At 43.2% G+C, this 23,658-nt stretch overlaps 1 protein-coding gene across 3 annotated transcripts in view; it reads left to right on the top strand.

Annotated features, from left to right (window-relative positions):
* Positions 1 to 23,658, top strand: part of LOC140421025 (ecto-NOX disulfide-thiol exchanger 2-like) — a 347,774-nt gene that overhangs the window by 220,229 nt on the left and 103,887 nt on the right. For all 3 annotated transcript variants that reach the window (XM_072505320.1, XM_072505318.1, XM_072505319.1), the window contains one exon: positions 13,818 to 13,949. In XM_072505320.1, coding sequence (XP_072361421.1) covers positions 13,818 to 13,949 — 132 coding nt within the window. The remainder of the gene's footprint in view (positions 1 to 13,817; positions 13,950 to 23,658) is intronic.

The following is a 23,658-nucleotide window of genomic DNA, read 5'->3' as shown; positions in this document are numbered from 1 at the left end:
CTGAGGACCTGAAGCTTAAGTGGGAGGAGGAGCTTGGGGGGGTGGGGGGGGGGGGGGGGGGAGATGGAGGACGGTATTTGGGCAGAAGCTCTGGGTAGAGTAAACACGACGGCAACATGCGCCAGGCTCAGTCTGATCCAGTTTAAGGTCGTGCATCGGGCCCACCTGACGGTGGCCCGGATGAGTAAATTCTTCGGGCTGGAGGACAAGTGAGCCAGATGCGCCGGTGGGCCGGCTAATCACGTGCACATGTTCTGGTCGTGCCCTAGACTCGGGGTACTGGCAGGGATTCGCGGACATCATGTCCCGTGTTTTGACAATTGGGGTAGTAATGAGTCCTGAGGTGGCAATCTTTGGGGTGTCGGAGGACCCGGGAGTCCAGGAGGATAAGGAGGCCGACATCTTGGCCTTTGCTTCCCTGGTAGCCCGGCTACGAATACTGTTGGCATGGAGGGACTCAAAGCCCCCGAAGACCGAAGCATGGCTATCGGGCATGGCGAGCTTTCTCGGTCTAGAAAAGGTTACGGTCGCCTTGAGAGGTTCACTATCGGGGTTCGCCCGGAGATGGCAGCCATTGATTGACTTCTTCGCGGAGAATTAATCGTCAGCGGGTGGTGGGGGGGGGGCTAGGGTAGTGTAAAGTAGGGAGTGGTTTAGGCAGGTCCTTGCGAGAACGGAGTTGTGGTTCGTACTATGCTTTACTTGCTTTTTCTTTTGTACAGTACTATACAATGTCATTGTTTTATATGCCAAAAATACCTCAATAAAATTGTCTTTAAAAAAAAAAAAGAAAAAAGAACTTTGTCATGAAAATAACAGTGAGATTTTTGAACTTAAGAGCAAAATGGAGGAATTAAGATGGTTGGTATGGAGTGTTGCAATTCAAAAGTTGTTGTTATGAATAAAAATTGATTGTTGAGCAGTAATCCAGTTTAGCAAAGAATTGATCCAAGTAATATAACTGATGTGTCAAAATCAGTATTGGGCAATAAGAAAACAACTGAAGTACCTGCAAAATTGGAATTTACAAATCATCAACCAGAAGTACTGAAATTGCAAAGTGATCTTTGAGTCAATGACCAGAGGCCCTGGTTTAAAAATGCTTGTCAGTGATACGACACAGATGTAGCAGTTGAAAGAAAAACAGGTGAACAGTTTGCCGATACCATTCAAACTCTGCTGAGAACTGGGCTGACATAGCTCAGAAATTGTGCAAAAAAGTTGAAAGGTTGGTATGAACTTCATGACGTGGAGATGCCGGCGTTGGACTGGGGTGGGCACAGTAAGAAGTCTTACAACACCAGGTTAAAGTCCAACAGGTTTATTTGGAATCACTAGGTGTTGTAAGACTTCTTACTATTAAACTTCAGGGAGAGGAAGTGATCAACATGGCTCAAACAGAACTGAAATAACTCATTTGAAATGGGACTGGGAGGAACAACAAGATCACAAAGTTAAAAGAACAAATGAAGCAAGTGTACTATACTATTTTATATGAACATAAGAAATATCTTAACAACATCTTGAAACAGCTAAAAGAGATTTTGACAAGCGAAGAAATGAAATGTTAATGCACAAATATTACATTTTAGCTGTGTTATATTTGTATTGTTAGACATTAAAAATAAGGTGTTTAAGTGTGTTTAATTTAAAGTTTCTGTGCCTGGAATGTTGACGCATGTATATGAGGGGAGGTGTTTAAATTCCAATGGGATTCTATTGTGCTTCAAGGCTACAGTATGAAGATTAAATAGTATTAGCAGTGGTTGCTTAGAAAACTGCAGGCTCTTGTAAGGTAGGAAAACATTTAATATATTGTAGTTGGAGACAGGATACCAGCAGTGAATATCTCTCAACTCTACCAGGAGAAGCTGGACAGGACAAGGGAGTTGCAAAGGTGCAAGCTTCCTCAGGAACCAGTTACAGTCCAGATAACCAGGGAATTGGGACAGGACAAATGTCTTGAGACGACCGAAGTTAAGAGAACAGAGACCAAGGTATCATTCAGAAGAATTCGCGCAAAACTTTTTAAAAAGTGTTCTGAGTAAAAGAGACAATTGCAGTTACCAGATTTAGAGGGGGAAAGCAAACTTCAGAGGTAAATCAAAAGTATGATGCCATTCTAATACAGTCTGGGAATCGAGCATTAAAGCAATTGTGAACAATTTGTACAGCAGTCAAGACAAATACATCCTAAAGATGAACTCCTGGATGGGATTTGCTGTTAAAAGTGAAGTAGAAGCCTTGTTTAAAATGTCATTCGAAAAACCTGAACTGGATTTTGGAATGCCAACTGCTAATTTTAATTAGCATTGTGAGAAAATATTTTAAAGCATATTTCTGGGAGTGGAATTTGGAAAGTCTCATGTGACAATCATCTGGAGGAATTTGGAGGGGAAATCCACAGACACTATCGAGTTCAGAGCAAAATGTGTATTTGACCACAGCCAATATGTGTGCTTAAAGGGACATTACTGAGTGTTAGTAAGGTCATTGGAGCTTAAAATGTATTTTATAATCCATGTTAATCTTAAAAGCAGTGTGTATCTTTTAAGATAAGAGGGGAATAAAGGAGTATTGTGTCATAACCCATTTTTTCATGATTAATCATTTTTTTCTTATTAAAACTAATTAGCAGTCCTGTGACTGTGTTCCTCTGCATTTCCTAAAAATAAAATTACGGTCTTTTGAGCTAGGGTTCCATTCTGGAATCTTTCCTTCCAGTTATAGCATCAACTGGGATCGTAATGATATCTTCAGTGTGAAGACGGGACTTCGTCTCCACAAGGACTGTGCAGTGGTCACTCCTACTGATACTGTCATGGACAGATGCATTTACGGCAGGGTGGTTGGTGAGAATGAAGTCAAGTATGATCTTCCCTCTTGGTGGTTCACTCACTACCTGCCACAGACCCAATGTAGCATCTATGTCCTTTAGGACTCTGCCTGCTTGGTCTGTAATAATAATAATAATAATCTTTATTATTGTCACAAGTAGACTTACATTAGTTGTGCTAATTGTCACTCTTGGGACATTGAAGTCTCCTCTCCAGAGTCCATTCTGTGCCCTAGCTGCCCCCCCCCCCCGTGCTTCTTGCAAGTGAAGTTCAACATGGAGGAGTGCTGATTCGTCAGTTTAGGTGGGTTCCTTGCCCAACATTGGCCTGATGCCATGAGACATTGTGGGGTTCAAATGTATGTTGAGAACTCTCGGGACACCCCAACCCCGTGGCATTCTCTTCTGCATTCTTCATCAAACTAAGGTTGATCTCCTGGCTTGGTGGTAATGTTGAAGTGGAAGATGTGTTTTGACATGAGATTACAGATTGTGGTTGAGTAAAATTCTCCTGCTGGGTCTGTGTTGCTGGCAGGACAGAACATGCCTAGGATTGGATATGGTGGGGTCTGGGACATTATCTATAAGGTATGATTCTGTGAGTATGACTGGCAGACTAGTCTGTCGGACAGCTCTCCCAATTTTAGCACAAACCCCCAGATGTTAGTAAGAAGGACTTGCGGGGTCGACAGGGCTGAGTTTGCGGTTGTCATTTCCGGTACCCAAGTCAATGTTATTCATGAAGCTACCAATTTTATTCCAGGTTTATTAATTAAACTTGAATTCCCCAGCTGCTGTTGTGGGAACTTGTCCAGTGCATGAGTCTGGTCTCTGGATTACTGGTCCAGTGACATTTCCACAATTCTACCATTCCCCAACTGAGGAGCGCAGAGCCTGAACCAGCAACTGCTGGCCCCTGTTAAAACATTTTGATTCTCTGCTTAAGACATCTATACTGTGAAGCCTCCCAGCAAGACTTTTTTGTATTTTTAGGATCTGTGTTTTTAATTCTGAAAATAAGGAAGCATGCTGGAAGAGAAAAATTTGTTTTAACTAATACCGAGCTGTCAGTGGTCTGTTATATGGTCTGTTCTTCACACTCCGACAGTCTCTGCTCTGCAGTAGATTTTGCACAGAAAGATGATCGCACATTGAGATTTTGATATTGGTAATAAAACTGGAAACTCGCAGATTCCGCAGTAGAAATAGACCAGCTAAAGTGTTGACCTGACAACCTTGCCACAGTTATCAGAAACACATATTGTCACAATAACATGGTTACCTGATAAATGTCTCAAAGGAATGTAGAAAATGGCGCAGTCAAATTGTAAACTCCAGCAAGAGACAGATGGCAGATGTGTAAATGGGATTAACCTCCACCTGAGCTGAATTTAAAAACAGGGTTGTGCAGAATAAATGAGACAAAATAATTGATGTAGTCCTTAGCTTCCCACTTCTGTTAGGGAAATACATGGATACAAACCTTCAGAACCTTTCTGCTTTGTCCCTTCACATTGATGGGACTATCATTTTCATAGTGTGCCTTCGAAATTATAGAATTCACTTTTATGCATTGTAATTTATACCACATACAGTACTTTCAAATGTTTTATTCTTTATCTGACTCCATATTTATAAACTGACTTAAACTTTGCATGTTGTTTATGACATTATCAAATCAGTTGATCAAGGTTACAATGCAGAAATTCAATTATTCTTCTGGTGCTGCACACAATAAATTACGTTAAACTGCTAAACTCCTGAGTATATTCGCTATTTTATCTAAAGAGTCCTTCATGTGAACCTAGTTGCATTGATTTTTTTTAAAATGAAGCTGGATAGAGTGTCTGTTGTTGACATTTGCTTTGATGCTAGAATGGTGGCAGCGTACAGCTATTGTCACTGGACCAATAATCCAGTGTAATGCTTCAGGAACTTGTGTTTAAATCCCACCATGGCAGATAGTGAAATTTGAATTAAATTTAAAAAAATCTGGAGTTAAGGGTCTATTGTTGATTGTCATAAAAACCCACCATCTGGTTCGCTTAATGTCCTTTAGGGAAGGAAATCTGTCATCCTTATTTGGGTTGGCCTACATGTGACTTCAGAGCCACAACAATGGTTGACTCTTAGTTGCCCTCTGAAATGGACTAGCACGCTACTCAGTTTGAGGGCAATTGGGAATGGGCAGTAAATGCTGAGCCAGACCATGATGTCCACATCTCATGAATGAATTAAAAGATGGTAACAGCCAGGTATTGGACCATCATCAAACGGATACCTACGTATTCCAATAGCAGCCTGATATTTTGCTAGCTTGAGTCTTTACTTAAAATTGTATTTAATCATGTTTGTTTTTGGGGTATTTGTTATGGGACAAATTCACAAAGTTCAGACGTAGACTACTTTAATGAGGAAGTCAGAACAAATTTATTACATTTTCAGGTTAACCGAGCAATATGCGCAATGATTTATAGTCTATTGCAAGCTATATACTTCCCGTATTCTGATTGAATGGGGTGTACACAATGAGTTCTCTTCTTGCAGATTTTGATCTTCATACTTTTTTTTTTTGTTCTTTCTCTTGTTCTTATTTTGTTCTCTTGTCTGTAGTTTTCTCCACTTTCTCCATCAAATGAATGAGTGGGAGACCCTCTTTAAGCCTGGCTCTTGTCCTACTCCTCCCTCTCCCCAATCATGTTCAGCCCCATGGTTGAACATGTTGTTCTTGACCAATCAATAGTTCATGTGTCTGTTGCTAACCTTGTATAATTACACAATGCCCTTTGTATTTAACATTGTTTCTTAAGGCCTTTACATCCCATGGCCACATTGCTTCGAGGAAAGACATCTACATTACATTCTTGTATTTATCTCACACAAACCGTTCTTGGGCAGCTTCAGGTCTCAGCTTTTGCTGCAAATAAGATTTTAAAAACTTGACAACTTCTGTATGGTCCTGCTATTTTGATTATACTTTACCTTATTTCTAAGGTTTTTAACTACAATACTACCAAGACCATTTCCGAATAAAGTTAGATATTAGTTTCTAATAGTTAGATTATAACTATTAGTATTCGGGTTAGTAACCTAATAATCTTACAATTCAGCACTTTTTGTTTGTATTACACATTGATAGAACATAGAACTTGAAAATGGAAATGAAAATCGCTTATAGTGCAGAAGGAGGCCATTCGGCCCATCGCGTCTGCACCGGCCCATTTAAGCCCTCACTTCCACCCTATCCCCGTAACTCAATAACCCCTCCTAACCTTTTTGGACACTAAGGGCAATTTATTATGGCCAATCCACCTAACCTGCACGTCTTTGGACTGTGGGAGGAAACCAGAGCACCCGGAGAAAATCCATGCAGACACGGGAAGAATGTGCAGACTCTGCACAGACAGTGACCCAGTGGGGAATTGAACCCCATTGACAGGACTGTGTACAGTACTTTGCTTCCTGAAATCAATGACCAGCTCTTTAGTTTTGCTGGCATTGAGGGAGAGATTGTTGTCGCTGCACCACTCCACTAGGTTCAAGGCAAAAGTTTCAACAGCTTGCCTCTTTTTCAGCAATAAAAGAGAAAACATAATTCAAATTGAAAGAAACAAAAAAAAGATAGGGCTCATGTTCATATCTTCTTAACATCTATCATTATCCCTCTCACAATTCATAGAGTTCCCAGGTTTCGTGTCTCTTCTGCAAATTTTGAATTTCTGTCATTTACAATCAGGTCATTGGTCTGAATCTCCCATTGACTAGCAATTATCATTGGATTGCAACTCCGCTTTGTTTTACTTGCCTTATTCTGGAGCTGCACATTTCTTGCATGGAATTCTGACCAGGAGCTGTTGAGAAATGTTCAACATTGTTCCTCCACGGTACCCTTCTGTGCAGTGCAGCACAATGGGACGAGTGAAGCCATGCCCCTTTTAATGGCAGTAGCTGCGTTAAGTTTAAAGGTCCCAGCCACTTGACAGGAGAGAAGGTAAGTGGGTGGTGAGGGTTATGGTGGTTAATGGCTGGCGTTGATAGGATCATAGGTGGTGAGTTGGGTCGTCAGGGCGTGATGGTGGGAGGGTTGGGGGAAGTCAGAATGTAGGGAGGATCAAGAGGGGTGGGAGGGTAGGTGGTATGGGGGGGATCGGGAGGGTAGTCGGTTGATTGGGGTGGGGGGGTAGTTCCGTGGTTGGGGATGGAGGTTTGGTCAGGGACTTAGCTAAGGGGTCGAGGCAGGTGATTTGGGGTAGTGGGCTGTGGAAGTTAGTTGTGTTAGATGGCTGATACAAAATACCTGTTCAATTCATCTGGCATCGCCTTGTTTTTCATTATCAATTCTCTAGACTCGCTTTCTATCGGACCAATGCTCACTTTGTCAACTGTTTTCTTCTTTATATATTTATAAGAGCTCTTACTATCTGTTTTTATATTCCTGATTGGTTTCTATTTTACTTCAAATTTTCCCTCCTTATTAATCTTTTAGTCATCCTTTGCCTTTCCTTATATTATGTCCAATCTTCTGACCTGCCACCTGACTTTGCACAATGAAATGCTTTTGCATTTTTAAAATAAAAGATCCCAAACCTACTCCCCTCTCCCTCAAACGGAATGTAAAATTCACTCGTTATGGTTATTGCTACCTAGCAGCACCTTCACTATGAGATCATTGATTACTCCATTTGGTTGCACAATACCAGGTCGATTAAAGCTTGCTCCCTGGTTGGCTCCAGAACATGCCGTTTTAAGAAACTATCCCAAGAACATTCAATTAACTCCTCATCTCGGCATCTTTGACTATCTGACCTTTCCAGCCTATGTTTAAAATCTCCCGTGACTATCACTGGACCTTTCTGACAAGCTCCAATTATTCCTTGCTCTACCCTTCTATGTAGCTGCTGTTAGGGGAAGTGTACCCAACACCCACAAGCGATTTATTTCTTGCTTTTACCGCTTCTCATCACTATCCAAACTGTTTCTCATCCTGGTACCGTGAACTTCGGTCCTCCCTCTGTTCTGTATTGTGCTAATACCGTCTAACTAACAGAGGCACCCCTTCACCTTTTCCTCACTTCCTGTCCTTTTGGAAGTTCCTGTCCCCTTCAATATTGAGGTCCCAATCAATGTCCTCCTACAGCCATGATTTCATTATGGCTATCAAATCGTACTTACTTATTTCTAGGGGCTTTTCACAGTAACTTCACTGAAGCGTACTTGTGACAATAAGAGATTATTATTGTCAGTTCAGACAGGATTTTTTTTAAAGTGCATGTAGAAATGTATCCAATAATTGAAATAAATAGAATCCTTTCATGTTTCAATTGTTACAACAGACAATGATGACATTTACTGCAGAGCATGGATTTTCAAAAATACTTCACACTGGAATGCAAAATTTAAAATACTCATTTTCCGAGGTAGAGGGTGGGATGTCTGATGCACAAAATCGCAGGCAGTGACCCGGAAAGAGATTAAAATCACTAATTTAAAAGGGTCTTCTGGCACAGGACAATTTCAGGTGCCCCTGTGATTTACTGCAGTTGAAAGCAAGAGGGAAGTTGTTGAATTCTGCACGATTGACGAGCATTGGTTGAAGTAAGTCTTATTAAACTGAATAATGTTTGAAATTCTGCAGAGGCTTAGAGTTAAGTAATTTTGACAGGTAAACCTATGGCATGGATTCTGATCATCTACAGTTGATTTGTTCTAACATGGATTTAACATTGGTCAAGATTCAACAATGTCTAAGGTATGGAGAGCACTAGTTTCTCATTGAGATCACATCATGGATGAATGACATAGATGTGAGTACTGCCTGTCTCAGAGGCCAAAGGTAGCTATCAGTGCAGTCACAGGACAGACTCTTTCACTGAGAATTATTCAGTCCACTTTGTCATGGTGGAAATCTAATTACTTTACTTATATTTTATTCGCATGGTAGCACAGTGGTTAGCACTGTTGCTTCACAACGCCAGGGTCTCCGGTTCCTGTCACTGCCGGTTTAGGGCACTGCCTATGTGGAGTCTGCACGTTCTCCCTGTGTCTGCGTGGGTTTCCTGCGGGTGGTCCGGTTTCCTCCCACAAGTCCCAGAAGACGTGCTTGTTAGGTGAATTGGACATTCTGAATTCTCCCTCTGTGTACCCGAACAGGCATTGGAATGTGGCGACCAGGGGATTTTCACAGTAGCTTCATGGCAGTGTTAATGTAAGCCTACTTGTGACACTAATAAAGATTTTTATTATTATAGCATTGTTTTACAAACTCAGTTGAAAATAGAACATACTTTTTTCACCCAATGGATAAATGGAACACACCTGTCAACCTCTCAAATCTTAACCGTCACTCCTATTATAATATTCATTACAGTTGACACAAGCAAGTTCAAGGAGACAGATTGCAAATATATAGATCATTAAAGACATCAATATTAAGGAATGCCTTTAAAACCAATCTTCCGCCATATGGATAGCTATGCAATGCTGTCAAGTCAGACACCTTTGAAAGGTGTAATAATTCACATGATGTATACAAACAACAAAACTTTAATAGATTACTGGCTGGGATAAGAGAGCAATGAAAAGAAATGTTATCAAAATTGGAAGAAAGGCACATAATGAATAACGTTTTCACATTGAAAAGGATTTAGATCTTTCCAATAACTGGGTTAATCGATGGAGGAGATGCAATTCACTGCACTTAAAAAAATATTAGCATGTAAACAAGGAACCAAAAGAGGAACAATAGTTGAAAATGAAAGCAGTAGTGTACTGAAGAAATAAATGTGTATCAGTAGCAAAATGCTCAGCTACAGGCCAAAAGGCAAATCAGTAGTAAACAATTATTTTTGCAACTGTTGCTAACTTTTGGTTGGTTCACTTGGCTCTGTTTTATAACCTTTGCTTTTGAGTTGCCAGGTATCTTTATGATACCGCCACGAGGTTCAAGTTCGAGTAATGACCAATAACTCAATACACCGATTAGTAAGATGTAAATCAAAGCACATTTATTATACACAGTAATCGCTACTCATGCACAAATTCTACGTCTAAGCTACTTCTACAACTAACAGGCCTGTACTTAGCTTCGGACTGGCCCACCAGGTCAGGGGAACAAATGGCCTTTCGTTCGGATTCTGAGTCTGCGGGATTCGAAGTTGGTACGGATTGCTAGCTAGGAGCGCCTATCTCATAGCGAGCGTTGACTTAAGACTTACGATCTCTCGGCGGCAGTTGAACCGGTCACGGTCAATGTTGGTTCGCGTTGCTGAGTGACCCGGTCAAGAAGAACGATTTGAACTTGGGGGCTTAACTTTATAGTCCCCAGGGGCTTCCCGCCTTTCGGGGCGGACCCTGTACCTGGTTCTAGGTGATTGGACTTTGTTCCAATCGCTTGGTTCGATTTCTCCAATACTGGAGCAGTTCCCTGATCGATGGGCGGTCTTGAGGTGTCCGTTAACGTATTTTGTGTTGGCTCCTGCTGGCGCCGGGGAGTCTGGCTTAGTTTTGTTTGTCCCAAATGCTGCTATTGTTCCCGGGGATTGCTTATTAGTATGTAGATAGTTGCTACATTATTATGCAGATGGCTGCTAGTATCGATGCTGTCTGGGCCTTTTGCAGAGTTTAATACACAGCAAACTTGCACCTGCTGGTTTCTGCCTGTGTTGGCCGAATTTCCCTTCAGCCTTTGCCGTTCGCCATTTTAAATCGGGCCTTGGCCAACTCGGGTGGCTACACAACACTATATAAAGAATAGTTAGATTCTATCTAGAAGCTAGATTTGCGTAGAACCCAACAGCTAACCACAAAACTGGTGTCACTATGCTTGAATAGATACAGATGTGTGAGCAGCAAACATGGGGCTGGGTTCTCCGTCCCGCCGCGCATGGGGTTTCCCATTGTGGGGCAGCCCCACACCTTCGGGAAACCACCAGGCTGCTGGCAAAACCGAGCATCCCATCAACGGAAAATTCAGCCTATGGTATCCTTGGAAAACCTTTGTTAAAAATACAAGCCCTGAATTCAAATACAAGAGGGATTTGTTATTGTGTGGTGGTAAAACCCAATTAAGTACTAGGCAGTTGTTTAATATTAATATCCTCAGTCACTTAAAAAAAAAGTCCACTTCCTGCTGTCAATTAGGTGAGGAAGGGATGGTAGTGGCATGTGGTGCAGGACAGAGAACAGGGAGGGGGTTTGTGGGTTGGCAGGAATTACTCAGGATATCCAGCGGAATTATGTGGAACAATCTATTATTTAATGCACTCAGTTGTGATTTTGTCTGGCCTGCTCAGCATTACTATCAGCTGTGGTCATAACACTTTCTATCTTCTTTATCATTCTGGGATCATCTTTTCCCCCTTATAATAATGTTCCTCGATTATACCTGAATCACTTCTCTTTAAAGGTAGCGCGTTGTTCCATTAGAATTTCAAGAGGAAGGAGGTGTGTGCATGTGTTATAAGAGTTACACATTCAATGAAAACAGTTAGCTAGTGTAATAATGCATTTGAGGCACCATTTACACTGCTGAAAGAGCTGTACAAAACAAAGCTGCTTATCCTTGCAATCAAATGTGCAAAGGAAAAGTATGAAGGAATAATAGTTCACTGATGCATTGTCCATGTCAATGCCTCGGCCAACCAGAGTCAACTTGCCAACTAATCGGCACCTTTTCTAATGCAGCTTAAACTGTTGCTTTCTGTGAAATTTGGCACTCTTGCATTTGTCCTGATGAGTGCAAGTTAAAAAGCTTCGACTTCAAAGCCTTTTACAGCAATAATTAAAATGTCATTGTCTGGAACATAGGTTTCCAGACTTTGTTGAGAGAGAATCAAATTCTCAGTAACCTGGAATTGGGCCCTTATTCGTGTTAAGGAATCTATTGGTATGTGTAAGTGTAAAATTTTGTCAAGGTTATAAATACTAACCATTGTCGTCAATGGCAAAAATTTGAGAAAATGTTCATTTGAAAATCTAAATACCTATTGCATATAGGTTGTTGAATTGTTGTCTTTATCTTCAAAGTCATTTGCTCTAAATGCTGTAACATAGATTCCTATGGACTTAGTGGTGTGTTGTTATCTCTTGTTTCATAATGGCTGATGCGGGGCAGTTGGTGAAGCATTATTTTAATTGCAGCCCCTCCATTTGTTGCAAATTGGCTCCTTATACCCTGTTGATTAGGCTACATTGGCATAGTATTTTTGAACATGTGACATAAATACCAAATCTTGCTGATCCTAGTGGAAAGCTGTGCCCACAGGAAATGCAAGTTTTAGAAATTAGGGTTAAAGTGCGGTCATCAAGCTCCCCACTCAGATTGCAAGAAAACTGAATGTCCTCTAATCACTTGCCATTGAATGAGCTTTACCCTGATGGTTTACTACACCTCTGAGGACCATCTTCTTTGAAACTTTCTCAGACTCGCAACCAACTTTTATTTTAAATATTGATGTTTCATTCTACTTTATTTAAAATAGAAATGTAGAAGACAATGCATTGGTGTTGCTTCATGTTATTGACTGATACCACATACCAGCAGAACACAACTTTGACTACTTGAAGGCCTGGTTTAGCACAGTGGGCTGAACAGTTGGCTTGTAATGCAGAACAAGGCAGAAGTGCGGGTTCAACTCCCATACCAGCCTCCTTGAACAGGTGCCGGAATGTGGCGACTAGGGCTTTTCACAGAACTTCATTGTAGCCTACTTACGACAATAACCGATTATTATTATTAACTGAGTTTTCAAAATCAGATGCATGGCTGAAGGAAGCTGATACAAGAAGGCCAGCTACTTCCTTGGAATGAATGGTTATTTGTTGCACGTATAGTCATTATAGCACCAAAGGAGACAATTGGGCCCATTGAGTCCATCCCTGGCTTGCTGCAGAGCAACTCATTAGTTGCATTTCCCCCATCAATCCCAGTAGCCCTGCAGGTTTATTTCCCTCCAGGACCTATCCAATTTTCTTTTGAAATAATTATTGATAGCCTCGGCTTCCACCACCCTCAATTGGCAGCGAGTTCCATGTCATAACTACTTGCTGCATTGCGAAGTTCTTTCTCATGCATGTCTTGCCCAACACCTTAAATCTGTGTCCCCTAATCTTTTCATCATCAACTAATGGGAACAGTTTGTATTTGTCTAAATCTGTGATGATCTGGAATACCTGCATCACTTTCGCACTTTTCTGTATTAAATTCTTTCTCCTTCAAGTCTGCCCATAGTCTAACTATGTCCTGTTCCAGTTTGTTGATATCATCCTGAATGTTTGACATACCACCAAGTCTGGTATCACTGACAAGTTTTTTTTGTAGCACATTCACATGAATTTGACAGTTGGAATTCATCAGTCTTTACACCACAGAGACATAGAACAGTACAGCACAGAACAGGCCCTTCAGCCCTCGATGTTGTGCTGAGCCTTGTCCGAAACCAAGATCAAGCTATCCCACTCCCTGTCATTCTAGTGTACCCCATGTGCCTATCCAATAACCACTTGAAAGTTCCTAAAGTGTCCGACTGAACCTTATAGTTATGCCCCTTTGTAACCTCCACATTTAATCCAAAATATTGTGTTTTATTTAATTTCATGGACCAATTCTGCCTTTTTTATAGTCCTAAATGGTCTGAGATTCATTTGCAAATTTATTTCCCATCTGGAGCTTGGAAGAAAGTGTCAATTGCTTCTCTGGTGGCTGAGCTCAAATGCATATGACGATGTGCACCTTAGTTATGCAGGTTTGGAAGGTCCCACACTTTGTCTCTGGCCTGTGTTGCGTTCACAAATCTCAGCTGGGGTGGCAGCTGAGGTACTACAATTGGGATAATTTTAATAAAACAGTATTGTTTATTCAAATAGTTGAAAAATTAAGATAAAGACCCTTGTTAGTTTTTGTTTGGGCAGAAATCTAAATTAGTTTATGAACAATTACACTTTATGAATTTGTAACATTGTTTCTATTCTTCATTTGTAACAGATGGTTTCAAAAACCTAGCCTTAGACCACAGCCCACTAGGAATGCCATTATCGGACTCTACAGCCTGGGGAACAGCCATGAACAACCTGGGAATGGGACCAATGGGAATGACTGGACAGCCGCTTATGTCAGGTATACTTGCTTCTTTGATTCTGTCATCTTACAGAACCCTTCTCCTGCCTCTCCCAAATATGTTGATCAATGCTGGATACTGTTGCCCTGAGGAAGTTGTCCAGTTTTCAAATTTAGATGCTATGAGTTTAATTCTGAACTTTGACCATCCATCAGTTGGAAGCAACCTTTGAGGGATAAATATTTTTTGTTATTGATAATAGTAATAAATCTGTTTCAGTTGACCATTGATTCATTTCAGAAACACCTGGTGGTCAGGTTTAATAAAGTGGTTTATGGGTGGACTGGGTGAGCTAAATGCAAAACAGTAGCACTTTTTCAGGCCCTGGTGTATTTACTGGCAGCTTTCATTAAATTGCACTGGTCCACTTTCTATCACCTTTCAGGCGTCAGGACTGCCTAGCAGAAGGTGTAAGTAGGTGTCTAGGTGGTGCAATGACACCTTGGGCTAGGGTGCAGTTAGTTGCAGGCCCACTTGACCCGGAGTCGCAACACAATTGAATTAGCCAATAATTCTTAGAAAATTACCCAAAGTCTATGGCCCTTGGCGGCCCAACAATTGCAGTCACCAGGTTTGTAAATTTTATCACAATTACTTTTTATTTATCACAAGAACTATAATGAAATATGCAGCAAATACAACTGGTTGACTATTTCCTAACCCCCCACTTTAACTTCTCACCACCCTCCACACACAAACACAAGCCATACAAACACAGTGGGGAAGAGGGGTGAAAATAATAAGTAAAAGGATAAAGAGTCTTTGTTTCAGATGTTTGTCTTTAAACACCTTCCTTCAAATTTGACTTTCAGGCCAAGGTCTCTGTCTTCAGACTGTAATGGTTTTCACTGTAGATTCATTCAGGTCTCTGCAGTTTCAGAAATTCAGCAGCTCACAACATTTCTGGAGAGGGAGAGAGCAGGCACTCGCAACCCTTTCTTCCTTGAGTATCCAGGACCTAACTCTGCTTTCCTTGGCTCTCTGCAAATCATCCCACTCGAGTAGGTCCCAGTCACTCAAATGCTATTGGGCAGAATATGGGGCGGGATTCTCTCAGCACGGGACAGGGCCGGAGAATCCCCGCGACCGGCGCGAATCGCGCCACGCCGCCCCGATGCCAGCACGCGATTCAACCACGCCGACGTGGTTGACGCGGCGCCTGTCAGGGGCCGCTCTACGCATCCGGCCCGCTGATTCTCCGCCCGGGTTGGGCCGAGCGGCCGTCGTAAAAACGGCGAGTCCTGCCGGCGCCTTCCACAGATGCTCTCAGCCGCCGGGAACTCGGCGTTGAAGGGTCGGGGGGGCGGCCTATTGGGGGGTCCGACCCCGGAGGGGCCTCCGATGTGGCCTGGCCGACGGGCCGGCCTCTCTGGGTGGGGGCCTCCTTTCCTACGCCGGCCCCTGGGCTTCATGTTGCGTCGGAGCTGGCGCGTTGTAGGAGGCCACTGCGCATGTGCGCGTCGGCGCCGCTGCGCATGCGCGGATCCCGCGGCGCACAGTTTGCGCCGGAATCGGCAGCTGAAGCGGCGTGAACCACTCCAGTGCCGTGCTGGTCCCCTGTAGGGGCCAGAATTAGTCCTCGGCTCGGTCCGTTCACGCCGTCTTAAACCGCGAAGGCGTTTACGACGCAGTGGACACTCTGCCATGGGGTTAGAGAATCCCGCCCCTGGCCTTTTGGGCAATTCATTGGCCACCAGCTAACCAATTGATCCAGGGAGCCACAATGTCAGAGTTCTGCTGCTCGAAAACTAGCGCCATATACAATGCTGCAACTTTTTGAATTTCTCATTCTCTCTGCTGCTTGATAAAGATACATGTCCATTAAGCATCCATGGATAAGGGCGGCAAGGTGGTGCAGTGGTTACCACTGTTGCCTCACGGCGGCGAAAACCCATGTTCGGTCCCGACCCTGGGTCACCGTGCGTGTGGTGTATGCACATCCTCTACGTGTCTGTGTGGGTCTCACCCCCACAACCCAAAGATGTGCAGAGTAGGTGGATTGGCCATGCTAAATTGCCCCTTAATTGGAAAACAAAATGTATTGGGTACTTTAAATTTTTTTTTAAAAAAGCATTCATGGATCAAAATGATTACGTCAAAAAATAAAGGGAATCAACAGGAAGACCGCTTCCCTTGTAAGGTCCATTCGAATACTCCTATTGGTCCCACAAATTAAATTTTTCCACTTTCCTGAATGGCTTTCTCAACATCACTAACATGAAAGTCATCAACCTGAAATGTTAATTCTGTTTCTCTCTCCACAAATACTGCCAAGCATGAGTATTTCCAGCATTTTCTCCTTTTTTATATGCATTTATTATGATCCCAGACCAGACCCCAATACTGACTAGGATACTGGACTGAAACAACAACATTTTAGTTCATTTTAAGACTGTACGGAAATAATTATTTGCTCCAGAAGTGATTGCATGAAAAAATAGGGCTTTGGTATTTCTAAGTTAAAACTTTATTATGAATGTAATATTAAACTTTTAACTTTGCACCTGAAAAGAACAGTGTACAATTACTCCTTAACACAACTATACAATTTCCCATTGAACAACAAGAAAAGAAACATACCGCTCTTAATCCAGTTTACAAGTAGCAGGGCATAGAAAAATACTTGCTTTATAAAACAGATTTGGCTCCGGTTGGAACACCTTCAGACGTTGGCTGCATGTCTTCAAATAACTGCTTCAACTAGGTTATTTCAGCCTCTTCCTTGTCTTCAGACAAGATTGCTCTACTTTAAAATATTATTACCCTTTATTTTAATTATCCGCCTTGGAAAGAATTATGGGCTAGAGTCAGGCAGATCAGAACGTTGCTCATCTCTCTGTCAAAAACTCTCCAAACTCACTGCCTTTCTGACCTCCACCCAGAAATTACCTCATCTCGTCCAGCTGAAAACAAATTGGGCGACATCTACCATTTGTGCTGCTCTCGAAAAGCAGTGCAGTGTGGCTCATGGACGCCGGGAGTTTCCGCTTCCGGGATCTACCCGGCTCACCTCGTGAGATCTGATGCGATCTCGAGATGAGAATCCTGCCCATTGTGGACCCGATCACTTTCTGGCAAATCAGCATATTGGTCTCATTCTAATATGCGTTCCCAAGATCTAACCAAGGCCTGGGACCTAGCCTTGGAGACCTCCTGCACTGGTCTCCACAAATGGGGACCAGACGGAACTGCACTTTTGGGGGTCGCCTAGGATTTTGCCCTCTGGACAGGGTAGCACCCTGGCTATGCCATGGTGCCAAGCTGGCACTTTGCATGCAGTGGTAATCGGGCTGGGAGGTGCCCTGCGCGGGGGGTGGGGGGTGGCCAAGGATACCCTTATACGTGAGTTGGGGCTTGGGGGTTTCGGGGGTCATGTTGGGAGCTCAAGATCAGCACGGCACTTTTAAATGGCATCCCGATTTCCCCCTGCACTGAAGAGTTCAAGCGAGTGGAGCTGCTCTGTGCAAGGAAAGAGGCAAAGTGCAGCCTTGGCTGCGCATTCCCAGCTGAAGCCTCTGAACTACTCGGACAGGCGTTAGATAGCGGGGTGTGTGGGAAACACCTGGCTAATTGCGCTATGGGACTCTCTTCCCATTTGGGTGGATCACGCCCATTATCTCTACAGGCTGCAAAAGCACATTAACTTCCTAGGGACTTCCCCGGGCAAACCACTAGCAAATAGCCCAGGCTGAAAAATGCATTCCTTGGTTTCACATGCTGGCTACTAAAACTAATCACTTGAAATGTGGAGAAATGCTGCAGCCAATTTTGCACACAGCAAGGTTCCAAAAGCTGTAATGAACAGATGATCTGTTTTAGTGATGTTAATTGAGGAATAAATGTTGGCCAGAGAACCAAGAGAGCTCCCCTTCTCATTTTAGGAAGATACCATGGGGTACTTAGTGCACACCTGAGAGAACATACAAAGATGGCTCAACACCTCATTAAAAAGGCAACACCTCCCTTAGTGTTGCACTGAAATCTCATCTTGGGTTATATGCTCAAGTCTCTGGAACAGAGTTTGAACATATGCCTTCTGACTTGGAAGTCGGTATGCTGCCACTGAATCAAGGCTGACATCTTTATCAATACTATCTTGCCAGCTTCAATATGGTAGTGTTTGCAGTGTCATTGCCATACTCCCACCTGTAAACTTAATACGGTATGGCGAGGTAGGGTCTGAATTGTTTCCCTCCTTAACTTCAGTATTCAAATTATGCTTTTGATCTTGTATCAGATTGTGGTTCTTTTATCTTGGTGACTTTTATCAAGAATATCTTATTTATTTCAACGTAACAACTCCTCCAATTGGCATAAATACGCAAAGTGTCTTGTAGTGAATCTTTGTAGAAAACCTTTGTGCTGACTCTAAGTGGATTTCTAATCATAATAAATGCACACCCTTGTAAAAGAGACATGTTTAAAAGAGGCCATAGCTTTTACAAAGGGTCATCTGGACTCGAAACGTTAGCTCTTTTCTCTCCCGACAGATGCTGCCAGACCTGCTGAGATTTTCCAGCATTTTCTCTTTGGTTTCAGATTCCAGCATCCACAGTAATTTGCTTTTATCCAATGTTTAAAAGGCATTGCTATCTCAGTTATCTCAGTTATTCTCTGCAGATATTTCCCATACTATTGTGACTGATTTGATTTGAACAAAACAAAGTATTCAAGAGTTAACAATGCTGATTATGACATCACTGAAATTGAATTCTCATTTTCACAAAGGGAAAAATTAAACACTAAAAGGTTCATCCTGAATCGAGCATTGTTTCTATCATGAGATGTTGGGGGAAGGAGTGGCGGCATCATGTTGAGGAAGAAAAGTAAAATCTGGATAAAATGCAAAAAGAAACCCAGAGCTCTGTCTCTCCCTTTATAGAAAAACAACCCTTTTGTAATCTTTGACATGTTTACTATGAAAAAGAAAGCTCAGTCAGTCTCAAGAAGGAACAGAACAAGTTCTCATCGACAAATGGGATTCCGGGTTTTTAAAAATGCAACAAGTGAATCATGCGGATGACAAAATAGAGCAAAGACCTTCTCCTGCCATGAACAATGTTTAATGTAGTGCTCAGTTGAAAAACCTATATACACAGACAATATCAATATTGGGCGGGATTCTCCAACCTTGCCCGCCCAGCGACTGGAGAATCCCGCCTGAGGTCAATGGGCTTCTCCATTGTCCGCGTCCCGCACCGTGGCATTCTTGCAACAGGTGGGACAGAAGAATCCAGCCCATTGTTTCCTTACTAGTCAACAGTAAGCACAAGCAACAAAAAGAGATGAATCCTCTGAACAGTTTTCCATTTTACGATTACTGATAAAATTGGCAATTGTACAGACTCTGATTCAACCGGCTCAGATTGGAACACAAGTCACCCATTTGGAATCAAGTTGCTTGATTACAGTCACATTTTCCATTTAAATCAACTCTTAATTTCATCTTTCTTTGCTAAATTTGCCAATGTACTTTTGTTTGTTTTTTATATTGTAAACATGGAAGCCTTGAAGTGAAGAATTAACTGCCAAAATTGTAACTCTCCTTTCTGATTCTAAAAGAAACCAAAATACATCAAATTGTTTGTGATAGTCTGAGGTCAGATTAATAAATGTTCACAGAATATGGAGACAAGAAATTTCCAAGGGTACTAGATTATTGATCAATATTCTTGGAAAAGGAGAACTGAAGAAGTAGATTCCTAAAGGTGTTAATAAATATACTGGTATGCTTTATTTAAATATATATTTTCATGGTTTAAAGTTGGCACAATTGAGGAAACCATAATTATTGGTTATTGTGTTCGATTGGCATAAGAGTGCCTGGAGTTACTTCCAATGGTGGGAGAGATCACAGTGTCTCATTGGATAGCTACCGCCTGCCCAAAGTTGAGCAATCCAGTCAGTTTGCTGTTGTTCCACCTTACCTTACTTGCTTCAATGAGTGCTTGGACGTTAAAGAGCCAGTCATCTCTCGATAGGAGGGTCGATAATCTATGCACCAAGCAAAACAAACTCAACAAAAAAGATACTAGATTTTTCATCATAAGCTGGAACATAAGGACCATGCATCATGGCCTTATTGACGACCTTCTGCGGGTGGTTGAAACACGCAAGATAACTCAACAGAAACGTTACATGCCTCAGTGTGGACATTGCTGCATTGCAAGAAACTAGGCTGGCTTAAAATGGGTCCCTTAAAGAGAAACAAAACATTACATGTTCTTCTATGTATATGGATGCCAAAGTGTCTCGGGACCTCCACTGTTTGCTGCATCTTGCATTTATTCTTCTTAAGCTCAAAGTGGATTACATCTGTGCACCTGAACATCCATTTGACACATTTTTGCCCATTCACTTAATTTGTTAATATTTCTTGGTAATATTGTACTTTCACTACCACTGCTAATAATGCCACCTTTTGTGTCATTGGCAAATTTGGATCTGTGTCTTTCTACTCCATCATCTAAGTTAGTAAATGTGAATAATTGAGGCTTCTGCACAGATTCTTTTGGGATGACCTTAGTCACATCCTGCCAATTCGATGACCTTAGCCACATCCTGCTAATTAGAGTACCTGTTCATTAACTATCCTCTTGCTGTTCATCCAGTTTCCTAAGCAGATCAGTAACTTATCTTTAATTCCTTGAGCTGCAACTTTAGCTAAGATTCCCTTGCATGAGACATCAGTTATCTCTGCAAATTCATATACAGAACATCCATAGACATTCTGCTGTCCAGGACTTCAGTCACTTCTTCAAAAAATTCAGTCAAGTTTCCAGACATGCCCCATCCTTCACAAATCAATGCTGGCTCTTTGATCAACTGAAATTTTCAACGTGTTCAGTCACATCGTCCTTAACTGTGGATTTGAGTAATTTCCTGACAGCATATTTTAAGATAACTGGTCTATAATTCCTTGTTTCCCTCTGTCACCTTTAGTAGAGTGACATCTGTAATTTTCCCGTCTAAAAGAGCAGTTCCAGAATTGAGAGTAATTTGGCAGATTATAGTTAAGGCAGCTTCAATACTCTCACCAAGTTCCTGAACTTATTCCTTTCATATAATGGCTAAGTCTTATAATGGGATATCTAATTTGGCTATCCATTCAACGGCCTCTTGAGATGCTGAGTGGGGAAACGAGGTACCTCCTGCAGCAGATCTTAGCCTGGTTGATATGAAGGGTTCCATAGTCCAGAGTTGTGCCACAATTGCACTGATCCCTCATCATCTACTTGTATGGAGCAAGTAGTTGCATCCCTGCCCATGCAGATTCAGAGGGTGAGGTTCAAGCCAAGCCTGAAAGTGGCAGTCTTTGGGCTATTGAACCAGCCAGAGGGCTTGCCTTTGCTTCCCTAATAGACCATTGAAGAACCCTGCTCGGCTGGCGATCAGCAGCACCGCCCACAGCTGCAGACTGGCTGGCAAACCTGTCAGAATTTATCCACCTGGAGAAAATCAAATTCGCCATCCGAGGGTCAAAGGAGGGCTTCCACAAAGTGAAGGCCATTCGCCAACTTGTTCCAGAACCTGTGGCGCCCTGGCACCACCAGCAGTGGCTCCTGCTCCTCCTCCTCCCCTCCCTCCTCCCCCCCCCCCCCCCCCCCCCCCCCCAAGCACTTCGATATCAGTACCCGCTTCCTGTGCATTCCTCGCCGTCGGGGGGTCAATGTTCCCCTCGGCGTCCCCCTGGACATTCCGGGTCGGAGCGCCTGCGACCTGCGTGTCGACGACGGGCCACTCCGCGGCCATCCCCTCTGCTGCAGCAGCAACCGCTGCATCTGCAGCCACTGTGGCCCATCTGAGTCTATGCTGCTGGATGGCCACCTGCAGAGCTGTGACTCCAACCACGGCAGTGAACATCGCTGTGTGGTTGGCATATATGGTGACCTGCAGGAGGGTGGTGGGGGGCAGAGAAACGACATGTTACACGGAGGTTCTTCCACACCTCGCCAGCCCGGTTGCATGGGATACCTGTGTGCCCCGGTGGCCTGGTCGCGCTGCAGATATGCAGCCAGCCTAACACCTGGTCACTGTCTGCGTCCAACGGTCAGTTCACACCGTCCTCCTCACCAGTGAGCCAGTCGCCTGTGCCCATCAGCCACACGACAACCTGCGGCCGTATCCTTGTCACCGTCCTGCCATATCAAGGTGGCCCGCATGTGGCATCAGCGAATGGACGACACCCTCCACACTCTCCCTCACCACCCCTCCCACCTCCACTCCCTCCCTCACCCCCCCCCCCCCCCACCTCCACTCCCTCCCTCACCCCCTTCCCACCTCCACTCCCTCACTCACCCCCCCCCCCTCCCACCTTCACTCCCTCGCTCACCCCCCTCCCACCTCCACACACTCCCTCACCCCACCCCTCCGTTGGCCGCAGCATTCTCTGGTAAGCCGACCCGGTCTGCAGGAGCTCCGGAACTGTCCGTTCACCTCCTCACTGCTCAGCGTCAGCCAGAACGACTGGCTGACGAGTTTATGTCCCAGGTGTGAACGGTGAAGGCGTGAACTGGGGTCACGACGTCGGGACTTCAGCCCATCCGGGCCAGAGAATAACGGGGGAAGCGGAGAATCGCCATTTTGGGTGTCTCGGGCGATTCTCCGGCCTGCGCCGCGCAGAACTCGACGGGGCTGATCTCGCTGCTTGGGTGAATTGCGGGAGGGCGTCGGACCGGCGTCGCGTGGAAAAATGGCGCGCCTGCCGATTCTCCCAACCGGCGCGGCATCGGAGAATAGCGCCCAGTGACTCCAAACAAACCTGTTAACCTGGTGTTGTCAGACTTGTTACTGTGCTCAATTACGTGTGTTATGCTTTTTCTAACATGCTTTTTAAAAACTTTCATGTTATGTTACCTTTTTAATTGGCCATGGCTTTTTGACAAGTCGAGCTCTTGCCCCTTAAGGCATAAATCTCTTCTGTATAACCACTTATTTTTTTGAATTTCTTCCACTCAACATCTGTTGTTTTGCCCATTCAGAGATTTTTCCAGTTTACTGTGGCTAATCTCAATATTGAAGTCAATTTAACATAAATGTAGCATTTAAGCTGTTTAGCTCTTTTTCTTTTCAAACACAATGGTGAACCCATTCATATTATGCTCACTATTGGATAAATGCCCACATCATTAGGAATTAGGATTGCAGGCAGAGCAGAAAGAGAATCAATTAGGTCAGCATCAGAAGTGAAGAAGATAGGACTGTAGGAAAAAAAAGGATGAGTATTAGTTTGTACTTGAGGACAAAGATTTTGACTTTAAACATACAAATGAATGCTGAAGAAAGACCAATAGAAATTTGACCTATCAAAGTGCAAGTGATGGTTATTAAACATGAAGCCGCAACTGGAGTATTGTGTGCCGTTCTGGTCACCACATTACAGGAAGGACGTCATTGTTCTGGAGAGAGTGCAGAGGAGGTTTACAAGAATGTTGCCAGGACTTGAAAAGTGTAGCTATGAGGAGAGATTGGATAGGTTGGGGTTATTCGCCTTGGAACAAAGAAAGCTGAGGGGTGACTTAATTGAAGTGTACAAAATTATGAGGGGAAGAGATGGAGTGGACAAGATAAAATTGTTTCCCTTGCTGAAGAATTCTTGAACCGGGGGCATAGATTCAAGATAAGTGGCAGAAGGTGTAGAGAGGTCATGAGGAAGAACTTTTTTACGCAGAGGGTAGTGGGAGTCTGGAATTCACTGCCCAATTTTGT

The sequence above is a fragment of the Scyliorhinus torazame genome, chromosome 5 (assembly GCF_047496885.1).
Source record: "Scyliorhinus torazame isolate Kashiwa2021f chromosome 5, sScyTor2.1, whole genome shotgun sequence".
NCBI lineage: Eukaryota > Metazoa > Chordata > Chondrichthyes > Carcharhiniformes > Scyliorhinidae > Scyliorhinus > Scyliorhinus torazame.
This window is presented reverse-complemented; position numbering and strand designations above follow the sequence as displayed.